Source organism: Hydractinia symbiolongicarpus, chromosome 9, assembly GCF_029227915.1.
Source record: "Hydractinia symbiolongicarpus strain clone_291-10 chromosome 9, HSymV2.1, whole genome shotgun sequence".
NCBI classification, from domain to species: Eukaryota; Metazoa; Cnidaria; class Hydrozoa; order Anthoathecata; family Hydractiniidae; genus Hydractinia; species Hydractinia symbiolongicarpus.
This window is the reverse complement of record NC_079883.1, coordinates 9895718-9918976: the sequence shown is the minus strand read 5'-3', so window position 1 is coordinate 9918976 and position 23259 is coordinate 9895718. Positions and strand designations below refer to the sequence as shown.

Genomic DNA, 23259 nt, shown 5'->3' with positions numbered 1-23259 from the left:
TTATCCATTGGGCCACAGGGCGATGCTTATGACTTCGCCCCATCGTTATTTTGGCTTGCGCATTCGTTTTACTTACGACAGAATTCTTCGTGTTTGTAGCCATGAAAGAAAGGGACTTCTGTGAGTGAATTTTTTTACTGTGGTCTAATAAAAAAGTCGAAACGCAGTGCCCAATATATGAATTGCTCCTAATAGCCGGAAACAGGCCGTGTCGATGATGTAGGCCGACATACGCAACGCAAACCAAAGAACGCTTTATGAAAATCCTAACACGGGCGCGGAAGAAGCCCAAATTAACAGAGTAGATGTAATGCTGAAGACCTCAAACTCCAGCAGCTTCTCTTTCAGACTATTGCGTCGTGCTACAAATAAAAATTAACATGCTTTCGCATAGTCGCGGCTCCCAAAACGGACATTATACGATGTACAGAAACACACATTTCTGTTTTCGCGCCAAATCAATTCCCGGGAGTGGTACTTTTACGTCCGCATACTTCGCACCGTCTTAAATTATATCTCATTTACACGGTAATGTTTAGTATACTTCTACTGTGATAACAAGCATCGTTTATCGTTGGATTGTTGTAAGAAAACATTAAAAATGAGTGAAGCAGCTTCTCCAAAGAAAATCGCACCCAAGAAGAAACCTGCTGCAAAGAAGACAGCTGATCACCCTAAATATGTGGACATGATCAAGGCTGCTATCGCTACCCTAAAGGAACGCGGTGGTTCATCTCGCCAAGCTATTACAAAATATATTCATGCAAATTACAAAGTTGCTGAAAACTCAGATCATCATCTGAAAATGGCTCTTAAACGAGGAGTAACATCAGGCGATTTGATTCAAACTAAAGGCACTGGTGCTTCTGGATCATTCAAGCTAGGTCAGGTAAAAAAAGAAAAACCTAAGAAAAAGGCCGCAGCAAAAAAGCCAACGGCAAAGAAGCCTACTGCAAAGAAAAGTACACCAAAAAAGAAGCCAGCAAAGAAGAGCACGCCAAAGAAAGCAGCAAAGAAGCCTGCCACAAAGAAAGCCTCGGCTAAGAAACCAGCAGCTAAGAAACCCACAAAGAAGCCTGTTGCTAAAAAACCTGCAGCAAAGAAGGTCAAAAAGACTCCCAAAAAGGCAGCAAAGAAGACCGCAAAAAAATAATTTGTGTGTATCTGGCTATTACATTAACAAACGGCTATTTTTATAGCCACACATTTACAAAAAAACATTATCTTGGTACAAAGTTAAACTTGTTTAAGTCACTTAAACAGTTAAAAAAGAGTAATTTTAAGATTAGATTCCCTAAGTTTAAGTATTTTCGTTTTTAAATTTCTTATTTTCTTGCTTTTACTTTTCTTGCCCTTCATATTTTTAACATTGTCAAACTTTATGTAGCATAAAATTTTTATGTAGCATAAAATTTAAACAGAAAGCAGAACAAAGTTTGATATAAAAAGCTAGCCGTAATATTTTTTATGGATGTGTGGCTATAAAAATAGCCGTTTTTTGTTTGGTAAGATGCTTAGGCACGTTCCCCACGAATTCTTCTTGCCAACTGGATGTCTTTAGGCATGATTGTAACTCGTTTTGCGTGAATGGCACACAAGTTAGTATCCTCGAACAAGCCAACAAGGTACGCTTCAGAAGCCTCTTGCAGAGCCATAACGGCTGTGCTCTGGAATCGCAGATCTGTTTTGAAGTCCTGAGCAATTTCTCGCACAAGACGCTGGAAAGGCAACTTGCGGATCAAGAGCTCGGTTGACTTCTGGTATCTTCTGATTTCTCTGAGAGCAACTGTACCAGGTCTGTAACGATGTGGTTTTTTCACTCCTCCAGTAGCTGGTGCGCTTTTCCTCGCAGCTTTAGTGGCGAGTTGTTTTCGTGGAGCCTTTCCTCCAGTAGATTTACGTGCAGTTTGCTTTGTACGAGCCATATTTTAAGAAGTCGATGTAGTACGGATACACAAGACGGTCTAAAATGCACTATCGCGCCAAAGTTTTATTTCTCATATTGATTGACAGCTAAGGTTCAAAACAAACCATTTGATTGGTGCTAAGAAAGTAATTTCTGATTGGCTGCATAATGACATTACGCTCATTACTTTAACATTTTTATAAAATCTGTGTTTTTTGGCTACGGGAAAACGGCTGTATCTTCTGATACACAAAAGCTTTTGACTTTTTTTTTTTTTAGTAAGTAGCAGAAGGTTTGGCGAATTCCAACGATGCCAAATTTATTGCCTTACTGAAACATTAAGACCACGAATTTTTAAAAAAACTACAGTTTTACTTAAAAAAATGTACAAAATGTTCGGAACATTTTGTAATGACGCAACTCTATTGGTTAATTAGGGTGTTTCCACGAGCAGTAGGTAATTTTATGGCCTCTTTTTAAAGCTGTCTGAATTCTGTTAACTCAAACGTTGTTTTTGTACTCGTTCTGTACGCAACTATATCAATATGTCTGGACGCGGAAAAGGAGGTAAAGGATTGGGAAAAGGAGGTGCTAAACGTCACCGAAAAATTCTTCGTGATAACATTCAGGGAATCACAAAACCTGCTATTCGACGTCTTGCTCGACGAGGTGGTGTCAAACGTATCTCTGGCCTTATCTATGAGGAAACCAGAGGTGTACTGAAGGTTTTCTTAGAGAATGTTATTCGTGATGCTGTAACCTACACAGAGCACGCTAAACGCAAGACCGTTACCGCTATGGATGTTGTTTATGCCTTAAAACGTCAAGGAAGAACTCTTTACGGATTCGGAGGTTAAGCGTTGTCATTGCTCAACAAAAACGGCTATTTTTATAGCCACAAATCTTTTAAAACATTACTTTGTGCACGCTTCCAAATTACACAATGTGTAAAGTCTTGTCACAGTTACATTTATTGCTATACGATACTATGTCATATATGACACAAAAAAAATTTAGAAATACTTTGTAGGGTTAATTTGCCTGGGAGTGTTTCCGTGAAAAGCTGGGTTAAGTTAAATGTAAGCAATAACATGGATCAATGTACTTGTCTTTTCTGCAAGTACAGCTAATAATACGTATGAAAAGTGAAGCTAATCCACACACACACATGGGGAAGTATTTTAAATGTAGGCTAGTGTTCTTAAGCACATTATTTAGAAGTTTTATTAACTTCGGTTAACTTGTAGTGACGCCAAGTAAATGTTTTTTTAAAGATGTGTGGTCTTAAAAAAGACCGTTTGTGTTTGGTAGACGTTGGTTTACTTGCTGCTTGTGTATTTTGTGACGGCTTTTGTTCCTTCACTGACTGCGTGTTTTGCAAGTTCTCCAGGCAAGAGAAGACGTACTGCGGTTTGAATTTCACGAGAAGAGATGGTCGACTTTTTGTTTTGAAGAGCCAAACGCGAAGCTTCGGAAGCAATGCGCTCAAAGATGTCGTTGACAAATGAGTTCATGATGCTCATAGCTTTGCTTGAAACTCCGACATCTGGGTGAACTTGTTTCAAAACATTGTAGATGTAAATAGCATAACTTTCCTTTCTCTTTCTCTTGCGTTTCTTTTCACCAGTTCCACCAATCTTTCCTCCTTTTTTGCCGGCTCTTTTTTCACCTTTCTTGGCTACTTTAGGTGCCTGTTTTCCTCCTTTAGCTGCTGCGTCAGACATGGTTAAAAATTTTTGCTACTTAACTTGTAAATAAGCATTAAACTGCAAGTCAAAACTTTTTGTTTATAAGTAAAAAAATCGGATCGAATTCGATCCGAAAACGCCGATACGCAATTTAATTGGTTAAAAAAAAAATCTTTTGTTTAATACTTAATTATGATTGGTTAAAAAAACATGATTTCGATCCTATTTTTATGATGAAAAAACGAGTAAAGTTTATTTCGTTAACACTTACGTTAAATATTCGTACGTTTTTGTATTAACTTACAAATCAAATCGCAGTTATGTCTGGACGTGGAAAAGGTGGAAAAGCTAAGGCTAAAGCCAAGACAAGATCCTCAAGAGCTGGACTTCAATTTCCAGTCGGTAGAGTGCATAGATTCCTTCGTAGAGGGCACTATGCTAACCGAATTGGATCTGGAGCACCAGTTTACTTAGCAGCCGTCTTGGAATATTTATCTGCTGAGATATTGGAGTTGGCTGGTAACGCAGCAAGAGACAACAAAAAAGCTAGGATTATTCCAAGACATTTACAATTGGCTGTTCGTAATGATGAAGAATTAAACAAACTTTTGAGCGGTGTAACCATTGCAGCTGGTGGTGTTTTGCCAAACATTCAAGCTGTCTTACTCCCAAAGAAGAACGACAAAGGACAGAAGAAGTAAACCGCTACACTCAGAAAACAACGGCTATTTTTATAGCCACACATCTTTAAAAAAACATTGTTTTTTTCACAAAACTATAACCTTAAAGTCTAATAGATAATCCATGCATACGCCTTGTCCTAAGTAACTCAAAGAAATTAAATAAAAAAATTTGATCACAACGTCAAAATAAATTGCACGTATTTGCCCCTACTAATGTCTACGGCCATACCACGATGAACACACCCGTTCTCGTCTGATCACGGAAGTTAAGCATCGTCGGGCCGGGATAGTACTTGGATGGGGGACCGCCTGGGAACTCCCGGTGTCGTAGGCTTTTCATTTTCATTTGTTGCCTTTTCATTTCAATGGTGCTGTGATATATTTCTTGTTATAACAATTAAGGAACGTGGCGGTTGTTGAAAGTGTTTCCTATGACATTTTCCTACGACATTTTCAGGTGATAGTACGAGAAAAAAGAGCTTTCAAATGCATACAAACTCGATCTATTGCCGATCATCCAATAACCCTGACGGAATGGCAAATAAAATAAAATTCCGCCGCCTTCCGAGGACTTATATCGCAATCACGTTTCGTAACAGCCAAGCGAGGTTTTACCTTAGCGTTTAAGTCACCACCGACATTTGGCCGCGCAACTTTTCTAAGCTCATTCATTTTGACTTAAGGAGGGGGCGAGCGCGGACGCAGGCCCCCACTACCAGAAATTGTACGGTCGAGTTACTGACGTTTGCAGTAATCGCAGAGGTCAGCCCAAGCGTAGTGCAATGCAAGAGCCTCACTCTGGAAGAAAACCCTCATTGATCAGTCTTTACTTCCCCGTCAGGTAAGTATGAGTTGGAACTGCACCGTAGCATGAGGGTACCCTTCAAAGTTTGTTAATGCTTGTGGCTTGAGTGTGTTATAAACTGCCGTGTCGCGGGGCATAGGCTGTATTCTCCCCCAGTGTACGCGTTTTGTTCCCGCCGTAGACTATGCAGAGTGCCGTCGGAAAGAGGACTGCTATTATTCTTTTATTGCTTATGTGGGCCGCCATCGGTAATAGTGCAACACCAAGGCAACCCGTGGTCACGGCGTGAATGAATCCACCTCCATGACCCAAGGCCAAAAATCAGATTAATATACTGACCATTCAGAGAATGGCCTACCAGATATTAAACTGATAAGAACAGATACTACACTTGATCTTAGCCATTAGGCCGAGAAGCGATAAAGAACAAGCGTTGCCATGATAGGCATCGTCCACACACCGTAACTGCTTGTGGAGCATGTCACGTTACTGTAAAGCTTACAACTGTCACCGCGTACGGATGGACGGCGACATAGTAAAAATCACGGCTGTTGATTTAGCCGTAGGATGGAGAGCGACTGTAGCGAGTGGATGGTAACTTACATGAATGCTAACAAAGGCGACGATACTAAGTGCGTGATATTACTTTCCAATATGACTGCGTACATTCCGTTTATCAACGCATTACGCCAGAACGTGCGCGCGCGTTACACAGTAGACCATGCAGCCGAAATGCGACAGTGCGACCCTGCCAGGAGTCGAACCTGGAATCCCCTGATTCGTAGTCAGATGCCTTATCCATTGGGCCACAGGGCGATGCTTATGACTTCGCCCCATCGTTATTTTGGCTTGCGCATTCGTTTTACTTACGACAGAATTCTTCGTGTTTGTAGCCATGAAAGAAAGGGACTTCTGTGAGTGAATTTTTTTACTGTGGTCTAATAAAAAAGTCGAAACGCAGTGCCCAATATATGAATTGCTCCTAATAGCCGGAAACAGGCCGTGTCGATGATGTAGGCCGACATACGCAACGCAAACCAAAGAACGCTTTATGAAAATCCTAACACGGGCGCGGAAGAAGCCCAAATTAACAGAGTAGATGTAATGCTGAAGACCTCAAACTCCAGCAGCTTCTCTTTCAGACTATTGCGTCGTGCTACAAATAAAAATTAACATGCTTTCGCATAGTCGCGGCTCCCAAAACGGACATTATACGATGTACAGAAACACACATTTCTGTTTTCGCGCCAAATCAATTCCCGGGAGTGGTACTTTTACGTCCGCATACTTCGCACCGTCTTAAATTATATCTCATTTACACGGTAATGTTTAGTATACTTCTACTGTGATAACAAGCATCGTTTATCGTTGGATTGTTGTAAGAAAACATTAAAAATGAGTGAAGCAGCTTCTCCAAAGAAAATCGCACCCAAGAAGAAACCTGCTGCAAAGAAGACAGCTGATCACCCTAAATATGTGGACATGATCAAGGCTGCTATCGCTACCCTAAAGGAACGCGGTGGTTCATCTCGCCAAGCTATTACAAAATATATTCATTCAAATTACAAAGTTGCTGAAAACTCAGATCATCATCTGAAAATGGCTCTTAAACGAGGAGTAACATCAGGCGATTTGATTCAAACTAAAGGCACTGGTGCTTCTGGATCATTCAAGCTAGGTCAGGTAAAAAAAGAAAAACCTAAGAAAAAGGCCGCAGCAAAAAAGCCAACGGCAAAGAAGCCTACTGCAAAGAAAAGTACACCAAAAAAGAAGCCAGCAAAGAAGAGCACGCCAAAGAAAGCAGCAAAGAAGCCTGCCACAAAGAAAGCCTCGGCTAAGAAACCAGCAGCTAAGAAACCCACAAAGAAGCCTGTTGCTAAAAAACCTGCAGCAAAGAAGGTCAAAAAGACTCCCAAAAAGGCAGCAAAGAAGACCGCAAAAAAATAATTTGTGTGTATCTGGCTATTACATTAACAAACGGCTATTTTTATAGCCACACATTTACAAAAAAACATTATCTTGGTACAAAGTTAAACTTGTTTAAGTCACTTAAACAGTTAAAAAAGAGTAATTTTAAGATTAGATTCCCTAAGTTTAAGTATTTTCGTTTTTAAATTTCTTATTTTCTTGCTTTTACTTTTCTTGCCCTTCATATTTTTAACATTGTCAAACTTTATGTAGCATAAAATTTTTATGTAGCATAAAATTTAAACAGAAAGCAGAACAAAGTTTGATATAAAAAGCTAGCCGTAATATTTTTTATGGATGTGTGGCTATAAAAATAGCCGTTTTTTGTTTGGTAAGATGCTTAGGCACGTTCCCCACGAATTCTTCTTGCCAACTGGATGTCTTTAGGCATGATTGTAACTCGTTTTGCGTGAATGGCACACAAGTTAGTATCCTCGAACAAGCCAACAAGGTACGCTTCAGAAGCCTCTTGCAGAGCCATAACGGCTGTGCTCTGGAATCGCAGATCTGTTTTGAAGTCCTGAGCAATTTCTCGCACAAGACGCTGGAAAGGCAACTTGCGGATCAAGAGCTCGGTTGACTTCTGGTATCTTCTGATTTCTCTGAGAGCAACTGTACCAGGTCTGTAACGATGTGGTTTTTTCACTCCTCCAGTAGCTGGTGCGCTTTTCCTCGCAGCTTTAGTGGCGAGTTGTTTTCGTGGAGCCTTTCCTCCAGTAGATTTACGTGCAGTTTGCTTTGTACGAGCCATATTTTAAGAAGTCGATGTAGTACGGATACACAAGACGGTCTAAAATGCACTATCGCGCCAAAGTTTTATTTCTCATATTGATTGACAGCTAAGGTTCAAAACAAACCATTTGATTGGTGCTAAGAAAGTAATTTCTGATTGGCTGCATAATGACATTACGCTCATTACTTTAACATTTTTATAAAATCTGTGTTTTTTGGCTACGGGAAAACGGCTGTATCTTCTGATACACAAAAGCTTTTGACTTTTTTTTTTTTTTAGTAAGTAGCAGAAGGTTTGGCGAATTCCAACGATGCCAAATTTATTGCCTTACTGAAACATTAAGACCACGAATTTTTAAAAAAACTACAGTTTTACTTAAAAAAATGTACAAAATGTTCGGAACATTTTGTAATGACGCAACTCTATTGGTTAATTAGGGTGTTTCCACGAGCAGTAGGTAATTTTATGGCCTCTTTTTAAAGCTGTCTGAATTCTGTTAACTCAAACGTTGTTTTTGTACTCGTTCTGTACGCAACTATATCAATATGTCTGGACGCGGAAAAGGAGGTAAAGGATTGGGAAAAGGAGGTGCTAAACGTCACCGAAAAATTCTTCGTGATAACATTCAGGGAATCACAAAACCTGCTATTCGACGTCTTGCTCGACGAGGTGGTGTCAAACGTATCTCTGGCCTTATCTATGAGGAAACCAGAGGTGTACTGAAGGTTTTCTTAGAGAATGTTATTCGTGATGCTGTAACCTACACAGAGCACGCTAAACGCAAGACCGTTACCGCTATGGATGTTGTTTATGCCTTAAAACGTCAAGGAAGAACTCTTTACGGATTCGGAGGTTAAGCGTTGTCATTGCTCAACAAAAACGGCTATTTTTATAGCCACAAATCTTTTAAAACATTACTTTGTGCACGCTTCCAAATTACACAATGTGTAAAGTCTTGTCACAGTTACATTTATTGCTATACGATACTATGTCATATATGACACAAAAAAAATTTAGAAATACTTTGTAGGGTTAATTTGCCTGGGAGTGTTTCCGTGAAAAGCTGGGTTAAGTTAAATGTAAGCAATAACATGGATCAATGTACTTGTCTTTTCTGCAAGTACAGCTAATAATACGTATGAAAAGTGAAGCTAATCCACACACACACATGGGGAAGTATTTTAAATGTAGGCTAGTGTTCTTAAGCACATTATTTAGAAGTTTTATTAACTTCGGTTAACTTGTAGTGACGCCAAGTAAATGTTTTTTTAAAGATGTGTGGTCTTAAAAAAGACCGTTTGTGTTTGGTAGACGTTGGTTTACTTGCTGCTTGTGTATTTTGTGACGGCTTTTGTTCCTTCACTGACTGCGTGTTTTGCAAGTTCTCCAGGCAAGAGAAGACGTACTGCGGTTTGAATTTCACGAGAAGAGATGGTCGACTTTTTGTTTTGAAGAGCCAAACGCGAAGCTTCGGAAGCAATGCGCTCAAAGATGTCGTTGACAAATGAGTTCATGATGCTCATAGCTTTGCTTGAAACTCCGACATCTGGGTGAACTTGTTTCAAAACATTGTAGATGTAAATAGCATAACTTTCCTTTCTCTTTCTCTTGCGTTTCTTTTCACCAGTTCCACCAATCTTTCCTCCTTTTTTGCCGGCTCTTTTTTCACCTTTCTTGGCTACTTTAGGTGCCTGTTTTCCTCCTTTAGCTGCTGCGTCAGACATGGTTAAAAATTTTTGCTACTTAACTTGTAAATAAGCATTAAACTGCAAGTCAAAACTTTTTGTTTATAAGTAAAAAAATCGGATCGAATTCGATCCGAAAACGCCGATACGCAATTTAATTGGTTAAAAAAAAAATCTTTTGTTTAATACTTAATTATGATTGGTTAAAAAAACATGATTTCGATCCTATTTTTATGATGAAAAAACGAGTAAAGTTTATTTCGTTAACACTTACGTTAAATATTCGTACGTTTTTGTATTAACTTACAAATCAAATCGCAGTTATGTCTGGACGTGGAAAAGGTGGAAAAGCTAAGGCTAAAGCCAAGACAAGATCCTCAAGAGCTGGACTTCAATTTCCAGTCGGTAGAGTGCATAGATTCCTTCGTAGAGGGCACTATGCTAACCGAATTGGATCTGGAGCACCAGTTTACTTAGCAGCCGTCTTGGAATATTTATCTGCTGAGATATTGGAGTTGGCTGGTAACGCAGCAAGAGACAACAAAAAAGCTAGGATTATTCCAAGACATTTACAATTGGCTGTTCGTAATGATGAAGAATTAAACAAACTTTTGAGCGGTGTAACCATTGCAGCTGGTGGTGTTTTGCCAAACATTCAAGCTGTCTTACTCCCAAAGAAGAACGACAAAGGACAGAAGAAGTAAACCGCTACACTCAGAAAACAACGGCTATTTTTATAGCCACACATCTTTAAAAAAACATTGTTTTTTTCACAAAACTATAACCTTAAAGTCTAATAGATAATCCATGCATACGCCTTGTCCTAAGTAACTCAAAGAAATTAAATAAAAAAATTTGATCACAACGTCAAAATAAATTGCACGTATTTGCCCCTACTAATGTCTACGGCCATACCACGATGAACACACCCGTTCTCGTCTGATCACGGAAGTTAAGCATCGTCGGGCCGGGATAGTACTTGGATGGGGGACCGCCTGGGAACTCCCGGTGTCGTAGGCTTTTCATTTTCATTTGTTGCCTTTTCATTTCAATGGTGCTGTGATATATTTCTTGTTATAACAATTAAGGAACGTGGCGGTTGTTGAAAGTGTTTCCTATGACATTTTCCTACGACATTTTCAGGTGATAGTACGAGAAAAAAGAGCTTTCAAATGCATACAAACTCGATCTATTGCCGATCATCCAATAACCCTGACGGAATGGCAAATAAAATAAAATTCCGCCGCCTTCCGAGGACTTATATCGCAATCACGTTTCGTAACAGCCAAGCGAGGTTTTACCTTAGCGTTTAAGTCACCACCGACATTTGGCCGCGCAACTTTTCTAAGCTCATTCATTTTGACTTAAGGAGGGGGCGAGCGCGGACGCAGGCCCCCACTACCAGAAATTGTACGGTCGAGTTACTGACGTTTGCAGTAATCGCAGAGGTCAGCCCAAGCGTAGTGCAATGCAAGAGCCTCACTCTGGAAGAAAACCCTCATTGATCAGTCTTTACTTCCCCGTCAGGTAAGTATGAGTTGGAACTGCACCGTAGCATGAGGGTACCCTTCAAAGTTTGTTAATGCTTGTGGCTTGAGTGTGTTATAAACTGCCGTGTCGCGGGGCATAGGCTGTATTCTCCCCCAGTGTACGCGTTTTGTTCCCGCCGTAGACTATGCAGAGTGCCGTCGGAAAGAGGACTGCTATTATTCTTTTATTGCTTATGTGGGCCGCCATCGGTAATAGTGCAACACCAAGGCAACCCGTGGTCACGGCGTGAATGAATCCACCTCCATGACCCAAGGCCAAAAATCAGATTAATATACTGACCATTCAGAGAATGGCCTACCAGATATTAAACTGATAAGAACAGATACTACACTTGATCTTAGCCATTAGGCCGAGAAGCGATAAAGAACAAGCGTTGCCATGATAGGCATCGTCCACACACCGTAACTGCTTGTGGAGCATGTCACGTTACTGTAGATGGACGGCGACATAGTAAAAATCACGGCTGTTGATTTAGCCGTAGGATGGAGAGCGACTGTAGCGAGTGGATGGTAACTTACATGAATGCTAACAAAGGCGACGATACTAAGTGCGTGATATTACTTTCCAATATGTCTGCGTACATTCCGTTTATCAACGCATTACGCCAGAACGTGCGCGCGCGTTACACAGTAGACCATGCAGCCGAAATGCGACAGTGCGACCCTGCCAGGAGTCGAACCTGGAATCCCCTGATTCGTAGTCAGATGCCTTATCCATTGGGCCACAGGGCCATGCTTATGACTTCGCCCCATCGTCATTTTGGCTTGCGCATTCGTTTTACTTACGACAGAATTCTTCGTGTTTGTAGCCATGAAAGAAAGGGACTTCTGTGAGTGAATTTTTTTACTGTGGTCTAATAAAAAAGTCGAAACGCAGTGCCCAATATATGAATTGCTCCTAATAGCCGGAAACAGGCCGTGTCGATGATGTAGGCCGACATACGCAACGCAAACCAAAGAACGCTTTATGAAAATCCTAACACGAGCGCGGAAGAAGCCCAAATTAACAGACTAGATGTAATGCTGAAGACCTCAAACTCCAGCAGCTTCTCTTGCAGACTATTGCGTCGTACTACAAATAAAAATTAACATGCTTTCGCATAGTCGCGGCACCCAAAACGGACATTATACGATGTACAGAAACACACATTTCTGTTTTCGCGCCAAATCAATTCCCGGGAGTGGTACTTTTACGTCCGCATACTTCGCACCGTCTTAAATTATATCTCATTTACACGGTAATGTTTAGTATACTTCTACTGTGATAACAAGCATCGTTTATCGTTGGATTGTTGTAAGAAAACATTAAAAATGAGTGAAGCAGCTTCTCCAAAGAAAATCGCACCCAAGAAGAAACCTGCTGCAAAGAAGACAGCTGATCACCCTAAATATGTGGACATGATCAAGGCTGCTATCGCTACCCTAAAGGAACGCGGTGGTTCATCTCGCCAAGCTATTACAAAATATATTCATGCAAATTACAAAGTTGCTGAAAACTCAGATCATCATCTGAAAATGGCTCTTAAACGAGGAGTAACATCAGGCGATTTGATTCAAACTAAAGGCACTGGTGCTTCTGGATCATTCAAGCTAGGTCAGGTAAAAAAAGAAAAACCTAAGAAAAAGGCCGCAGCAAAAAAGCCAACGGCAAAGAAGCCTACTGCAAAGAAAAGTACACCAAAAAAGAAGCCAGCAAAGAAGAGCACGCCAAAGAAAGCAGCAAAGAAGCCTGCCACAAAGAAAGCCTCGGCTAAGAAACCAGCAGCTAAGAAACCCACAAAGAAGCCTGTTGCTAAAAAACCTGCAGCAAAGAAGGTCAAAAAGACTCCCAAAAAGGCAGCAAAGAAGACCGCAAAAAAATAATTTGTGTGTATCTGGCTATTACATTAACAAACGGCTATTTTTATAGCCACACATTTACAAAAAAACATTATCTTGGTACAAAGTTAAACTTGTTTAAGTCACTTAAACAGTTAAAAAAGAGTAAATTTAAGATTAGATTCCCTAAGTTTAAGTATTTTCGTTTTTAAATTTCTTATTTTCTTGCTTTTACTTTTCTTGCCCTTCATATTTTTAACATTGTCAAACTTTATGTAGCATAAAATTTTTATGTAGCATAAAATTTAAACAGAAAGCAGGACAAAGTTTGATATAAAAAGCTAGCCGTAATATTTTTTATGGATGTGTGGCTATAAAAATAGCCGTTTTTTGTTTGGTAAGATGCTTAGGCACGTTCCCCACGAATTCTTCTTGCCAACTGGATGTCTTTAGGCATGATTGTAACTCGTTTTGCGTGAATGGCACACAAGTTAGTATCCTCGAACAAGCCAACAAGGTACGCTTCAGAAGCCTCTTGCAGAGCCATAACGGCTGTGCTCTGGAATCGCAGATCTGTTTTGAAGTCCTGAGCAATTTCTCGCACAAGACGCTGGAAAGGCAACTTGCGGATCAAGAGCTCGGTTGACTTCTGGTATCTTCTGATTTCTCTGAGAGCAACTGTACCAGGTCTGTAACGATGTGGTTTTTTCACTCCTCCAGTAGCTGGTGCGCTTTTCCTCGCAGCTTTAGTGGCGAGTTGTTTTCGTGGAGCCTTTCCTCCAGTAGATTTACGTGCAGTTTGCTTTGTACGAGCCATATTTTAAGAAGTCGATGTAGTACGGATACACAAGACGGTCTAAAATGCACTATCGCGCCAAAGTTTTATTTCTCATATTGATTGACAGCTAAGGTTCAAAACAAACCATTTGATTGGTGCTAAGAAAGTAATTTCTGATTGGCTGCATAATGACATTACGCTCATTACTTTAACATTTTTATAAAATCTGTGTTTTTTGGCTACGGGAAAACGGCTGTATCTTCTGATACACAAAAGCTTTTGACTTTTTTTTTTTTTAGTAAGTAGCAGAAGGTTTGGCGAATTCCAACGATGCCAAATTTATTGCCTTACTGAAACATTAAGACCACGAATTTTTAAAAAAACTACAGTTTTACTTAAAAAAATGTACAAAATGTTCGGAACATTTTGTAATGACGCAACTCTATTGGTTAATTAGGGTGTTTCCACGAGCAGTAGGTAATTTTATGGCCTCTTTTTAAAGCTGTCTGAATTCTGTTAACTCAAACGTTGTTTTTGTACTCGTTCTGTACGCAACTATATCAATATGTCTGGACGCGGAAAAGGAGGTAAAGGATTGGGAAAAGGAGGTGCTAAACGTCACCGAAAAATTCTTCGTGATAACATTCAGGGAATCACAAAACCTGCTATTCGGCGTCTTGCTCGACGAGGTGGTGTCAAACGTATCTCTGGCCTTATCTATGAGGAAACCAGAGGTGTACTGAAGGTTTTCTTAGAGAATGTTATTCGTGATGCTGTAACCTACACAGAGCACGCTAAACGCAAGACCGTTACCGCTATGGATGTTGTTTATGCCTTAAAACGTCAAGGAAGAACTCTTTACGGATTCGGAGGTTAAGCGTTGTCATTGCTCAACAAAAACGGCTATTTTTATAGCCACAAATCTTTTAAAACATTACTTTGTGCACGCTTCCAAATTACACAATGTGTAAAGTCTTGTCACAGTTACATTTATTGCTATACGATACTATGTCATATATGACACAAAAAAAATTTAGAAATACTTTGTAGGGTTAATTTGCCTGGGAGTGTTTCCGTGAAAAGCTGGGTTAAGTTAAATGTAAGCAATAACATGGATCAATGTACTTGTCTTTTCTGCAAGTACAGCTAATAATACGTATGAAAAGTGAAGCTAATCCACACACACATGGGGAAGTATTTTAAATGTAGGCTAGTGTTCTTAAGCACATTATTTAGAAGTTTTATTAACTTCGGTTAACTTGTAGTGACGCCAAGTAAATGTTTTTTTAAAGATGTGTGGTCTTAAAAAAGACCGTTTGTGTTTGGTAGACGTTGGTTTACTTGCTGCTTGTGTATTTTGTGACGGCTTTTGTTCCTTCACTGACTGCGTGTTTTGCAAGTTCTCCAGGCAAGAGAAGACGTACTGCGGTTTGAATTTCACGAGAAGAGATGGTCGACTTTTTGTTTTGAAGAGCCAAACGCGAAGCTTCGGAAGCAATGCGCTCAAAGATGTCGTTGACAAATGAGTTCATGATGCTCATAGCTTTGCTTGAAACTCCGACATCTGGGTGAACTTGTTTCAAAACATTGTAGATGTAAATAGCATAACTTTCCTTTCTCTTTCTCTTGCGTTTCTTTTCACCAGTTCCACCAATCTTTCCTCCTTTTTTGCCGGCTCTTTTTTCACCTTTCTTGGCTACTTTAGGTGCCTGTTTTCCTCCTTTAGCTGCTGCGTCAGACATGGTTAAAAATTTTTGCTACTTAACTTGTAAATAAGCATTAAACTGCAAGTCAAAACTTTTTGTTTATAAGTAAAAAAATCGGATCGAATTCGATCCGAAAACGCCGATACGCAATTTAATTGGTTAAAAAAAAAATCTTTTGTTTAATACTTAATTATGATTGGTTAAAAAAACATGATTTCGATCCTATTTTTATGATGAAAAAACGAGTAAAGTTTATTTCGTTAACACTTACGTTAAATATTCGTACGTTTTTGTATTAACTTACAAATCAAATCGCAGTTATGTCTGGACGTGGAAAAGGTGGAAAAGCTAAGGCTAAAGCCAAGACAAGATCCTCAAGAGCTGGACTTCAATTTCCAGTCGGTAGAGTGCATAGATTCCTTCGTAGAGGGCACTATGCTAACCGAATTGGATCTGGAGCACCAGTTTACTTAGCAGCCGTCTTGGAATATTTATCTGCTGAGATATTGGAGTTGGCTGGTAACGCAGCAAGAGACAACAAAAAAGCTAGGATTATTCCAAGACATTTACAATTGGCTGTTCGTAATGATGAAGAATTAAACAAACTTTTGAGCGGTGTAACCATTGCAGCTGGTGGTGTTTTGCCAAACATTCAAGCTGTCTTACTCCCAAAGAAGAACGACAAAGGACAGAAGAAGTAAACCGCTACACTCAGAAAACAACGGCTATTTTTATAGCCACACATCTTTAAAAAAACATTGTTTTTTTCACAAAACTATAACCTTAAAGTCTAATAGATAATCCATGCATACGCCTTGTCCTAAGTAACTCAAAGAAATTAAATAAAAAAATTTGATCACAACGTCAAAATAAATTGCACGTATTTGCACCTACTAATGTCTACGGCCATACCACGATGAACACACCCGTTCTCGTCTGATCACGGAAGTTAAGCATCGTCGGGCCGGGATAGTACTTGGATGGGGGACCGCCTGGGAACTCCCGGTGTCGTAGGCTTTTCATTTTCATTTGCTGTGATATATTTCTTGTTATAACAATTAAGGAACGTGGCGGTTGTTGAAAGTGTTTCCTATGACATTTTCCTACGACATTTTCAGGTGATAGTACGAGAAAAAAGAGCTTTCAAATGCATACAAACTCGATCTATTGCCGATCATCCAATAACCCTGACGGAATGGCAAATAAAATAAAATTCCGCCGCCTTCCGAGGACTTATATCGCAATCACGTTTCGTAACAGCCAAGCGAGGTTTTACCTTAGCGTTTAAGTCACCACCGACATTTGGCCGCGCAACTTTTCTAAGCTCATTCATTTTGACTTAAGGAGGGGGCGAGCGCGGACGCAGGCCCCCACTACCAGAAATTGTACGGTCGAGTTACTGACGTTTGCAGTAATCGCAGAGGTCAGCCCAAGCGTAGTGCAATGCAAGAGCCTCACTCTGGAAGAAAACCCTCATTGATCAGTCTTTACTTCCCCGTCAGGTAAGTATGAGTTGGAACTGCACCGTAGCATGAGGGTACCCTTCAAAGTTTGTTAATGCTTGTGGCTTGAGTGTGTTATAAACTGCCGTGTCGCGGGGCATAGGCTGTATTCTCCCCCAGTGTACGCGTTTTGTTCCCGCCGTAGACTATGCAGAGTGCCGTCGGAAAGAGGACTGCTATTATTCTTTTATTGCTTATGTGGGCCGCCATCGGTAATAGTGCAACACCAAGGCAACCCGTGGTCACGGCGTGAATGAATCCACCTCCATGACCCAAGGCCAAAAATCAGATTAATATACTGACCATTCAGAGAATGGCCTACCAGATATTAAACTGATAAGAACAGATACTACACTTGATCTTAGCCATTAGGCCGAGAAGCGATAAAGAACAAGCGTTGCCATGATAGGCATCGTCCACACACCGTAACTGCTTGTGGAGCATGTCACGTTACTGTAAAGCTTACAACTGTCACCGCGTACGGATGGACGGCGACATAGTAAAAATCACGGCTGTTGATTTAGCCGTAGGATGGAGAGCGACTGTAGCGAGTGGATGGTAACTTACATGAATGCTAACAAAGGCGACGATACTAAGTGCGTGATATTACTTTCCAATATGTCTGCGTACATTCCGTTTATCAACGCATTACGCCAGAACGTGCGCGCGCGTTACACAGTAGACCATGCAGCCGAAATGCGACAGTGCGACCCTGCCAGGAGTCGAACCTGGAATCCCCTGATTCGTAGTCAGATGCCTTATCCATTGGGCCACAGGGCCATGCTTATGACTTCGCCCCATCGTCATTTTGGCTTGCGCATTCGTTTTACTTACGACAGAATTCTTCGTGTTTGTAGCCATGAAAGAAAGGGACTTCTGTGAGTGAATTTTTTTACTGTGGTCTAATAAAAAAGTCGAAACGCAGTGCCCAATATATGAATTGCTCCTAATAGCCGGAAACAGGCCGTGTCGATGATGTAGGCCGACATACGCAACGCAAACCAAAGAACGCTTTATGAAAATCCTAACACGAGCGCGGAAGAAGCCCAAATTAACAGACTAGATGTAATGCTGAAGACCTCAAACTCCAGCAGCTTCTCTTGCAGACTATTGCGTCGTACTACAAATAAAAATTAACATGCTTTCGCATAGTCGCGGCACCCAAAACGGACATTATACGATGTACAGAAACACACATTTCTGTTTTCGCGCCAAATCAATTCCCGGGAGTGGTACTTTTACGTCCGCATACTTCGCACCGTCTTAAATTATATCTCATTTACACGGTAATGTTTAGTATACTTCTACTGTGATAACAAGCATCGTTTATCGTTGGATTGTTGTAAGAAAACATTAAAAATGAGTGAAGCAGCTTCTCCAAAGAAAATCGCACCCAAGAAGAAACCTGCTGCAAAGAAGACAGCTGATCACCCTAAATATGTGGACATGATCAAGGCTGCTATCGCTACCCTAAAGGAACGCGGTGGTTCATCTCGCCAAGCTATTACAAAATATATTCATGCAAATTACAAAGTTGCTGAAAACTCAGATCATCATCTGAAAATGGCTCTTAAACGAGGAGTAACATCAGGCGATTTGATTCAAACTAAAGGCACTGGTGCTTCTGGATCATTCAAGCTAGGTCAGGTAAAAAAAGAAAAACCTAAGAAAAAGGCCGCAGCAAAAAAGCCAACGGCAAAGAAGCCTACTGCAAAGAAAAGTACACCAAAAAAGAAGCCAGCAAAGAAGAGCACGCCAAAGAAAGCAGCAAAGAAGCCTGCCACAAAGAAAGCCTCGGCTAAGAAACCAGCAGCTAAGAAACCCACAAAGAAGCCTGTTGCTAAAAAACCTGCAGCAAAGAAGGTCAAAAAGACTCCCAAAAAGGCAGCAAAGAAGACCGCAAAAAAATAATTTGTGTGTATCTGGCTATTACATTAACAAACGGCTATTTTTATAGCCACACATTTACAAAAAAACATTATCTTGGTACAAAGTTAAACTTGTTTAAGTCACTTAAACAGTTAAAAAAGAGTAAATTTAAGATTAGATTCCCTAAGTTTAAGTATTTTCGTTTTTAAATTTCTTATTTTCTTGCTTTTACTTTTCTTGCCCTTCATATTTTTAACATTGTCAAACTTTATGTAGCATAAAATTTTTATGTAGCATAAAATTTAAACAGAAAGCAGGACAAAGTTTGATATAAAAAGCTAGCCGTAATATTTTTTATGGATGTGTGGCTATAAAAATAGCCGTTTTTTGTTTGGTAAGATGCTTAGGCACGTTCCCCACGAATTCTTCTTGCCAACTGGATGTCTTTAGGCATGATTGTAACTCGTTTTGCGTGAATGGCACACAAGTTAGTATCCTCGAACAAGCCAACAAGGTACGCTTCAGAAGCCTCTTGCAGAGCCATAACGGCTGTGCTCTGGAATCGCAGATCTGTTTTGAAGTCCTGAGCAATTTCTCGCACAAGACGCTGGAAAGGCAACTTGCGGATCAAGAGCTCGGTTGACTTCTGGTATCTTCTGATTTCTCTGAGAGCAACTGTACCAGGTCTGTAACGATGTGGTTTTTTCACTCCTCCAGTAGCTGGTGCGCTTTTCCTCGCAGCTTTAGTGGCGAGTTGTTTTCGTGGAGCCTTTCCTCCAGTAGATTTACGTGCAGTTTGCTTTGTACGAGCCATATTTTAAGAAGTCGATGTAGTACGGATACACAAGACGGTCTAAAATGCACTATCGCGCCAAAGTTTTATTTCTCATATTGATTGACAGCTAAGGTTCAAAACAAACCATTTGATTGGTGCTAAGAAAGTAATTTCTGATTGGCTGCATAATGACATTACGCTCATTACTTTAACATTTTTATAAAATCTGTGTTTTTTGGCTACGGGAAAACGGCTGTATCTTCTGATACACAAAAGCTTTTGACTTTTTTTTTTTTTAGTAAGTAGCAGAAGGTTTGGCGAATTCCAACGATGCCAAATTTATTGCCTTACTGAAACATTAAGACCACGAATTTTTAAAAAAACTACAGTTTTACTTAAAAAAATGTACAAAATGTTCGGAACATTTTGTAATGACGCAACTCTATTGGTTAATTAGGGTGTTTCCACGAGCAGTAGGTAATTTTATGGCCTCTTTTTAAAGCTGTCTGAATTCTGTTAACTCAAACGTTGTTTTTGTACTCGTTCTGTACGCAACTATATCAATATGTCTGGACGCGGAAAAGGAGGTAAAGGATTGGGAAAAGGAGGTGCTAAACGTCACCGAAAAATTCTTCGTGATAACATTCAGGGAATCACAAAACCTGCTATTCGGCGTCTTGCTCGACGAGGTGGTGTCAAACGTATCTCTGGCCTTATCTATGAGGAAACCAGAGGTGTACTGAAGGTTTTCTTAGAGAATGTTATTCGTGATGCTGTAACCTACACAGAGCACGCTAAACGCAAGACCGTTACCGCTATGGATGTTGTTTATGCCTTAAAACGTCAAGGAAGAACTCTTTACGGATTCGGAGGTTAAGCGTTGTCATTGCTCAACAAAAACGGCTATTTTTATAGCCACAAATCTTTTAAAACATTACTTTGTGCACGCTTCCAAATTACACAATGTGTAAAGTCTTGTCACAGTTACATTTATTGCTATACGATACTATGTCATATATGACACAAAAAAAATTTAGAAATACTTTGTAGGGTTAATTTGCCTGGGAGTGTTTCCGTGAAAAGCTGGGTTAAGTTAAATGTAAGCAATAACATGGATCAATGTACTTGTCTTTTCTGCAAGTACAGCTAATAATACGTATGAAAAGTGAAGCTAATCCACACACACATGGGGAAGTATTTTAAATGTAGGCTAGTGTTCTTAAGCACATTATTTAGAAGTTTTATTAACTTCGGTTAACTTGTAGTGACGCCAAGTAAATGTTTTTTTAAAGATGTGTGGTCTTAAAAAAGACCGTTTGTGTTTGGTAGACGTTGGTTTACTTGCTGCTTGTGTATTTTGTGACGGCTTTTGTTCCTTCACTGACTGCGTGTTTTGCAAGTTCTCCAGGCAAGAGAAGACGTACTGCGGTTTGAATTTCACGAGAAGAGATGGTCGACTTTTTGTTTTGAAGAGCCAAACGCGAAGCTTCGGAAGCAATGCGCTCAAAGATGTCGTTGACAAATGAGTTCATGATGCTCATAGCTTTGCTTGAAACTCCGACATCTGGGTGAACTTGTTTCAAAACATTGTAGATGTAAATAGCATAACTTTCCTTTCTCTTTCTCTTGCGTTTCTTTTCACCAGTTCCACCAATCTTTCCTCCTTTTTTGCCGGCTCTTTTTTCACCTTTCTTGGCTACTTTAGGTGCCTGTTTTCCTCCTTTAGCTGCTGCGTCAGACATGGTTAAAAATTTTTGCTACTTAACTTGTAAATAAGCATTAAACTGCAAGTCAAAACTTTTTGTTTATAAGTAAAAAAATCGGATCGAATTCGATCCGAAAACGCCGATACGCAATTTAATTGGTTAAAAAAAAAATCTTTTGTTTAATACTTAATTATGATTGGTTAAAAAAACATGATTTCGATCCTATTTTTATGATGAAAAAACGAGTAAAGTTTATTTCGTTAACACTTACGTTAAATATTCGTACGTTTTTGTATTAACTTACAAATCAAATCGCAGTTATGTCTGGACGTGGAAAAGGTGGAAAAGCTAAGGCTAAAGCCAAGACAAGATCCTCAAGAGCTGGACTTCAATTTCCAGTCGGTAGAGTGCATAGATTCCTTCGTAGAGGGCACTATGCTAACCGAATTGGATCTGGAGCACCAGTTTACTTAGCAGCCGTCTTGGAATATTTATCTGCTGAGATATTGGAGTTGGCTGGTAACGCAGCAAGAGACAACAAAAAAGCTAGGATTATTCCAAGACATTTACAATTGGCTGTTCGTAATGATGAAGAATTAAACAAACTTTTGAGCGGTGTAACCATTGCAGCTGGTGGTGTTTTGCCAAACATTCAAGCTGTCTTACTCCCAAAGAAGAACGACAAAGGACAGAAGAAGTAAACCGCTACACTCAGAAAACAACGGCTATTTTTATAGCCACACATCTTTAAAAAAACATTGTTTTTTTCACAAAACTATAACCTTAAAGTCTAATAGATAATCCATGCATACGCCTTGTCCTAAGTAACTCAAAGAAATTAAATAAAAAAATTTGATCACAACGTCAAAATAAATTGCACGTATTTGCACCTACTAATGTCTACGGCCATACCACGATGAACACACCCGTTCTCGTCTGATCACGGAAGTTAAGCATCGTCGGGCCGGGATAGTACTTGGATGGGGGACCGCCTGGGAACTCCCGGTGTCGTAGGCTTTTCATTTTCATTTGCTGTGATATATTTCTTGTTATAACAATTAAGGAACGTGGCGGTTGTTGAAAGTGTTTCCTATGACATTTTCCTACGACATTTTCAGGTGATAGTACGAGAAAAAAGAGCTTTCAAATGCATACAAACTCGATCTATTGCCGATCATCCAATAACCCTGACGGAATGGCAAATAAAATAAAATTCCGCCGCCTTCCGAGGACTTATATCGCAATCACGTTTCGTAACAGCCAAGCGAGGTTTTACCTTAGCGTTTAAGTCACCACCGACATTTGGCCGCGCAACTTTTCTAAGCTCATTCATTTTGACTTAAGGAGGGGGCGAGCGCGGACGCAGGCCCCCACTACCAGAAATTGTACGGTCGAGTTACTGACGTTTGCAGTAATCGCAGAGGTCAGCCCAAGCGTAGTGCAATGCAAGAGCCTCACTCTGGAAGAAAACCCTCATTGATCAGTCTTTACTTCCCCGTCAGGTAAGTATGAGTTGGAACTGCACCGTAGCATGAGGGTACCCTTCAAAGTTTGTTAATGCTTGTGGCTTGAGTGTGTTATAAACTGCCGTGTCGCGGGGCATAGGCTGTATTCTCCCCAGTGTACGCGTTTTGTTCCCGCCGTAGACTATGCAGAGTGCCGTCGGAAAGAGGACTGCTATTATTCTTTTATTGCTTATGTGGGCCGCCATCGGTAATAGTGCAACACCAAGGCAACCCGTGGTCACGGCGTGAATGAATCCACCTCCATGACCCAAGGCCAAAAATCAGATTAATATACTGACCATTCAGAGAATGGCCTACCAGATATTAAACTGATAAGAACAGATACTACACTTGATCTTAGCCATTAGGCCGAGAAGCGATAAAGAACAAGCGTTGCCATGATAGGCATCGTCCACACACCGTAACTGCTTGTGGAGCATGTCACGTTACTGTAAAGCTTACAACTGTCACCGCGTACGGATGGACGGCGACATAGTAAAAATCACGGCTGTTGATTTAGCCGTAGGATGGAGAGCGACTGTAGCGAGTGGATGGTAACTTACATGAATGCTAACAAAGGCG

General features: G+C 40.3%; 1 protein-coding gene and 12 non-coding genes across 13 annotated transcripts; 5 read left to right on the top strand and 8 right to left on the bottom strand.

Annotated features, from left to right (window-relative positions):
* The first annotated feature begins 4492 nt into the window (after window positions 1–4492).
* LOC130661724 (5S ribosomal RNA) lies at window positions 4493–4611 on the top strand. The gene has a single exon (XR_008988902.1). It is a non-coding gene; the product is annotated as a 5S ribosomal RNA (ribosomal RNA).
* Window positions 4612–4961: 350 nt separating this feature from the next.
* Window positions 4962–5126, bottom strand: LOC130659990 (U1 spliceosomal RNA). Its single transcript, XR_008987192.1, has one exon. It is a non-coding gene; the product is annotated as a U1 spliceosomal RNA (small nuclear RNA).
* A 185-nt stretch (window positions 5127–5311) lies between these two features.
* Window positions 5312–5503, bottom strand: LOC130661037 (U2 spliceosomal RNA). The gene has a single exon (XR_008988233.1). It is a non-coding gene; the product is annotated as a U2 spliceosomal RNA (small nuclear RNA).
* A 578-nt stretch (window positions 5504–6081) lies between these two features.
* On the top strand, window positions 6082–7111 carry LOC130657487 (histone H1-delta-like). Its single transcript, XM_057460476.1, has one exon. It carries the CDS (start codon window positions 6478–6480, stop codon window positions 7027–7029), a length of 552 nt encoding a protein of 183 aa, XP_057316459.1. The 5' UTR covers window positions 6082–6477; the 3' UTR covers window positions 7030–7111.
* Window positions 7112–10369: 3258 nt separating this feature from the next.
* Window positions 10370–10488, top strand: LOC130661722 (5S ribosomal RNA). Its single transcript, XR_008988900.1, has one exon. It is a non-coding gene; the product is annotated as a 5S ribosomal RNA (ribosomal RNA).
* Window positions 10489–10838: 350 nt separating this feature from the next.
* Window positions 10839–11003, bottom strand: LOC130659989 (U1 spliceosomal RNA). The gene has a single exon (XR_008987191.1). It is a non-coding gene; the product is annotated as a U1 spliceosomal RNA (small nuclear RNA).
* Window positions 11004–11188: 185 nt separating this feature from the next.
* On the bottom strand, window positions 11189–11380 carry LOC130661035 (U2 spliceosomal RNA). The gene has a single exon (XR_008988231.1). It is a non-coding gene; the product is annotated as a U2 spliceosomal RNA (small nuclear RNA).
* A 4838-nt stretch (window positions 11381–16218) lies between these two features.
* On the top strand, window positions 16219–16337 carry LOC130661721 (5S ribosomal RNA). Its single transcript, XR_008988899.1, has one exon. It is a non-coding gene; the product is annotated as a 5S ribosomal RNA (ribosomal RNA).
* A 328-nt stretch (window positions 16338–16665) lies between these two features.
* On the bottom strand, window positions 16666–16830 carry LOC130659987 (U1 spliceosomal RNA). Its single transcript, XR_008987190.1, has one exon. It is a non-coding gene; the product is annotated as a U1 spliceosomal RNA (small nuclear RNA).
* A 185-nt stretch (window positions 16831–17015) lies between these two features.
* Window positions 17016–17207, bottom strand: LOC130661034 (U2 spliceosomal RNA). Its single transcript, XR_008988230.1, has one exon. It is a non-coding gene; the product is annotated as a U2 spliceosomal RNA (small nuclear RNA).
* Window positions 17208–22070: 4863 nt separating this feature from the next.
* On the top strand, window positions 22071–22189 carry LOC130661720 (5S ribosomal RNA). The gene has a single exon (XR_008988898.1). It is a non-coding gene; the product is annotated as a 5S ribosomal RNA (ribosomal RNA).
* A 328-nt stretch (window positions 22190–22517) lies between these two features.
* LOC130659986 (U1 spliceosomal RNA) lies at window positions 22518–22682 on the bottom strand. The gene has a single exon (XR_008987189.1). It is a non-coding gene; the product is annotated as a U1 spliceosomal RNA (small nuclear RNA).
* Window positions 22683–22866: 184 nt separating this feature from the next.
* LOC130661033 (U2 spliceosomal RNA) lies at window positions 22867–23058 on the bottom strand. The gene has a single exon (XR_008988228.1). It is a non-coding gene; the product is annotated as a U2 spliceosomal RNA (small nuclear RNA).
* Window positions 23059–23259: the final 201 nt, after the last annotated feature.

What these genes read in the sequence shown, in the direction of transcription:
- LOC130657487 (XM_057460476.1), top strand. Translation starts at nt 6,478, where the DNA reads ATGAGTGAAGCAGCTTCTCCAAAGAAAATCGCACCCAAGAAGAAACCT.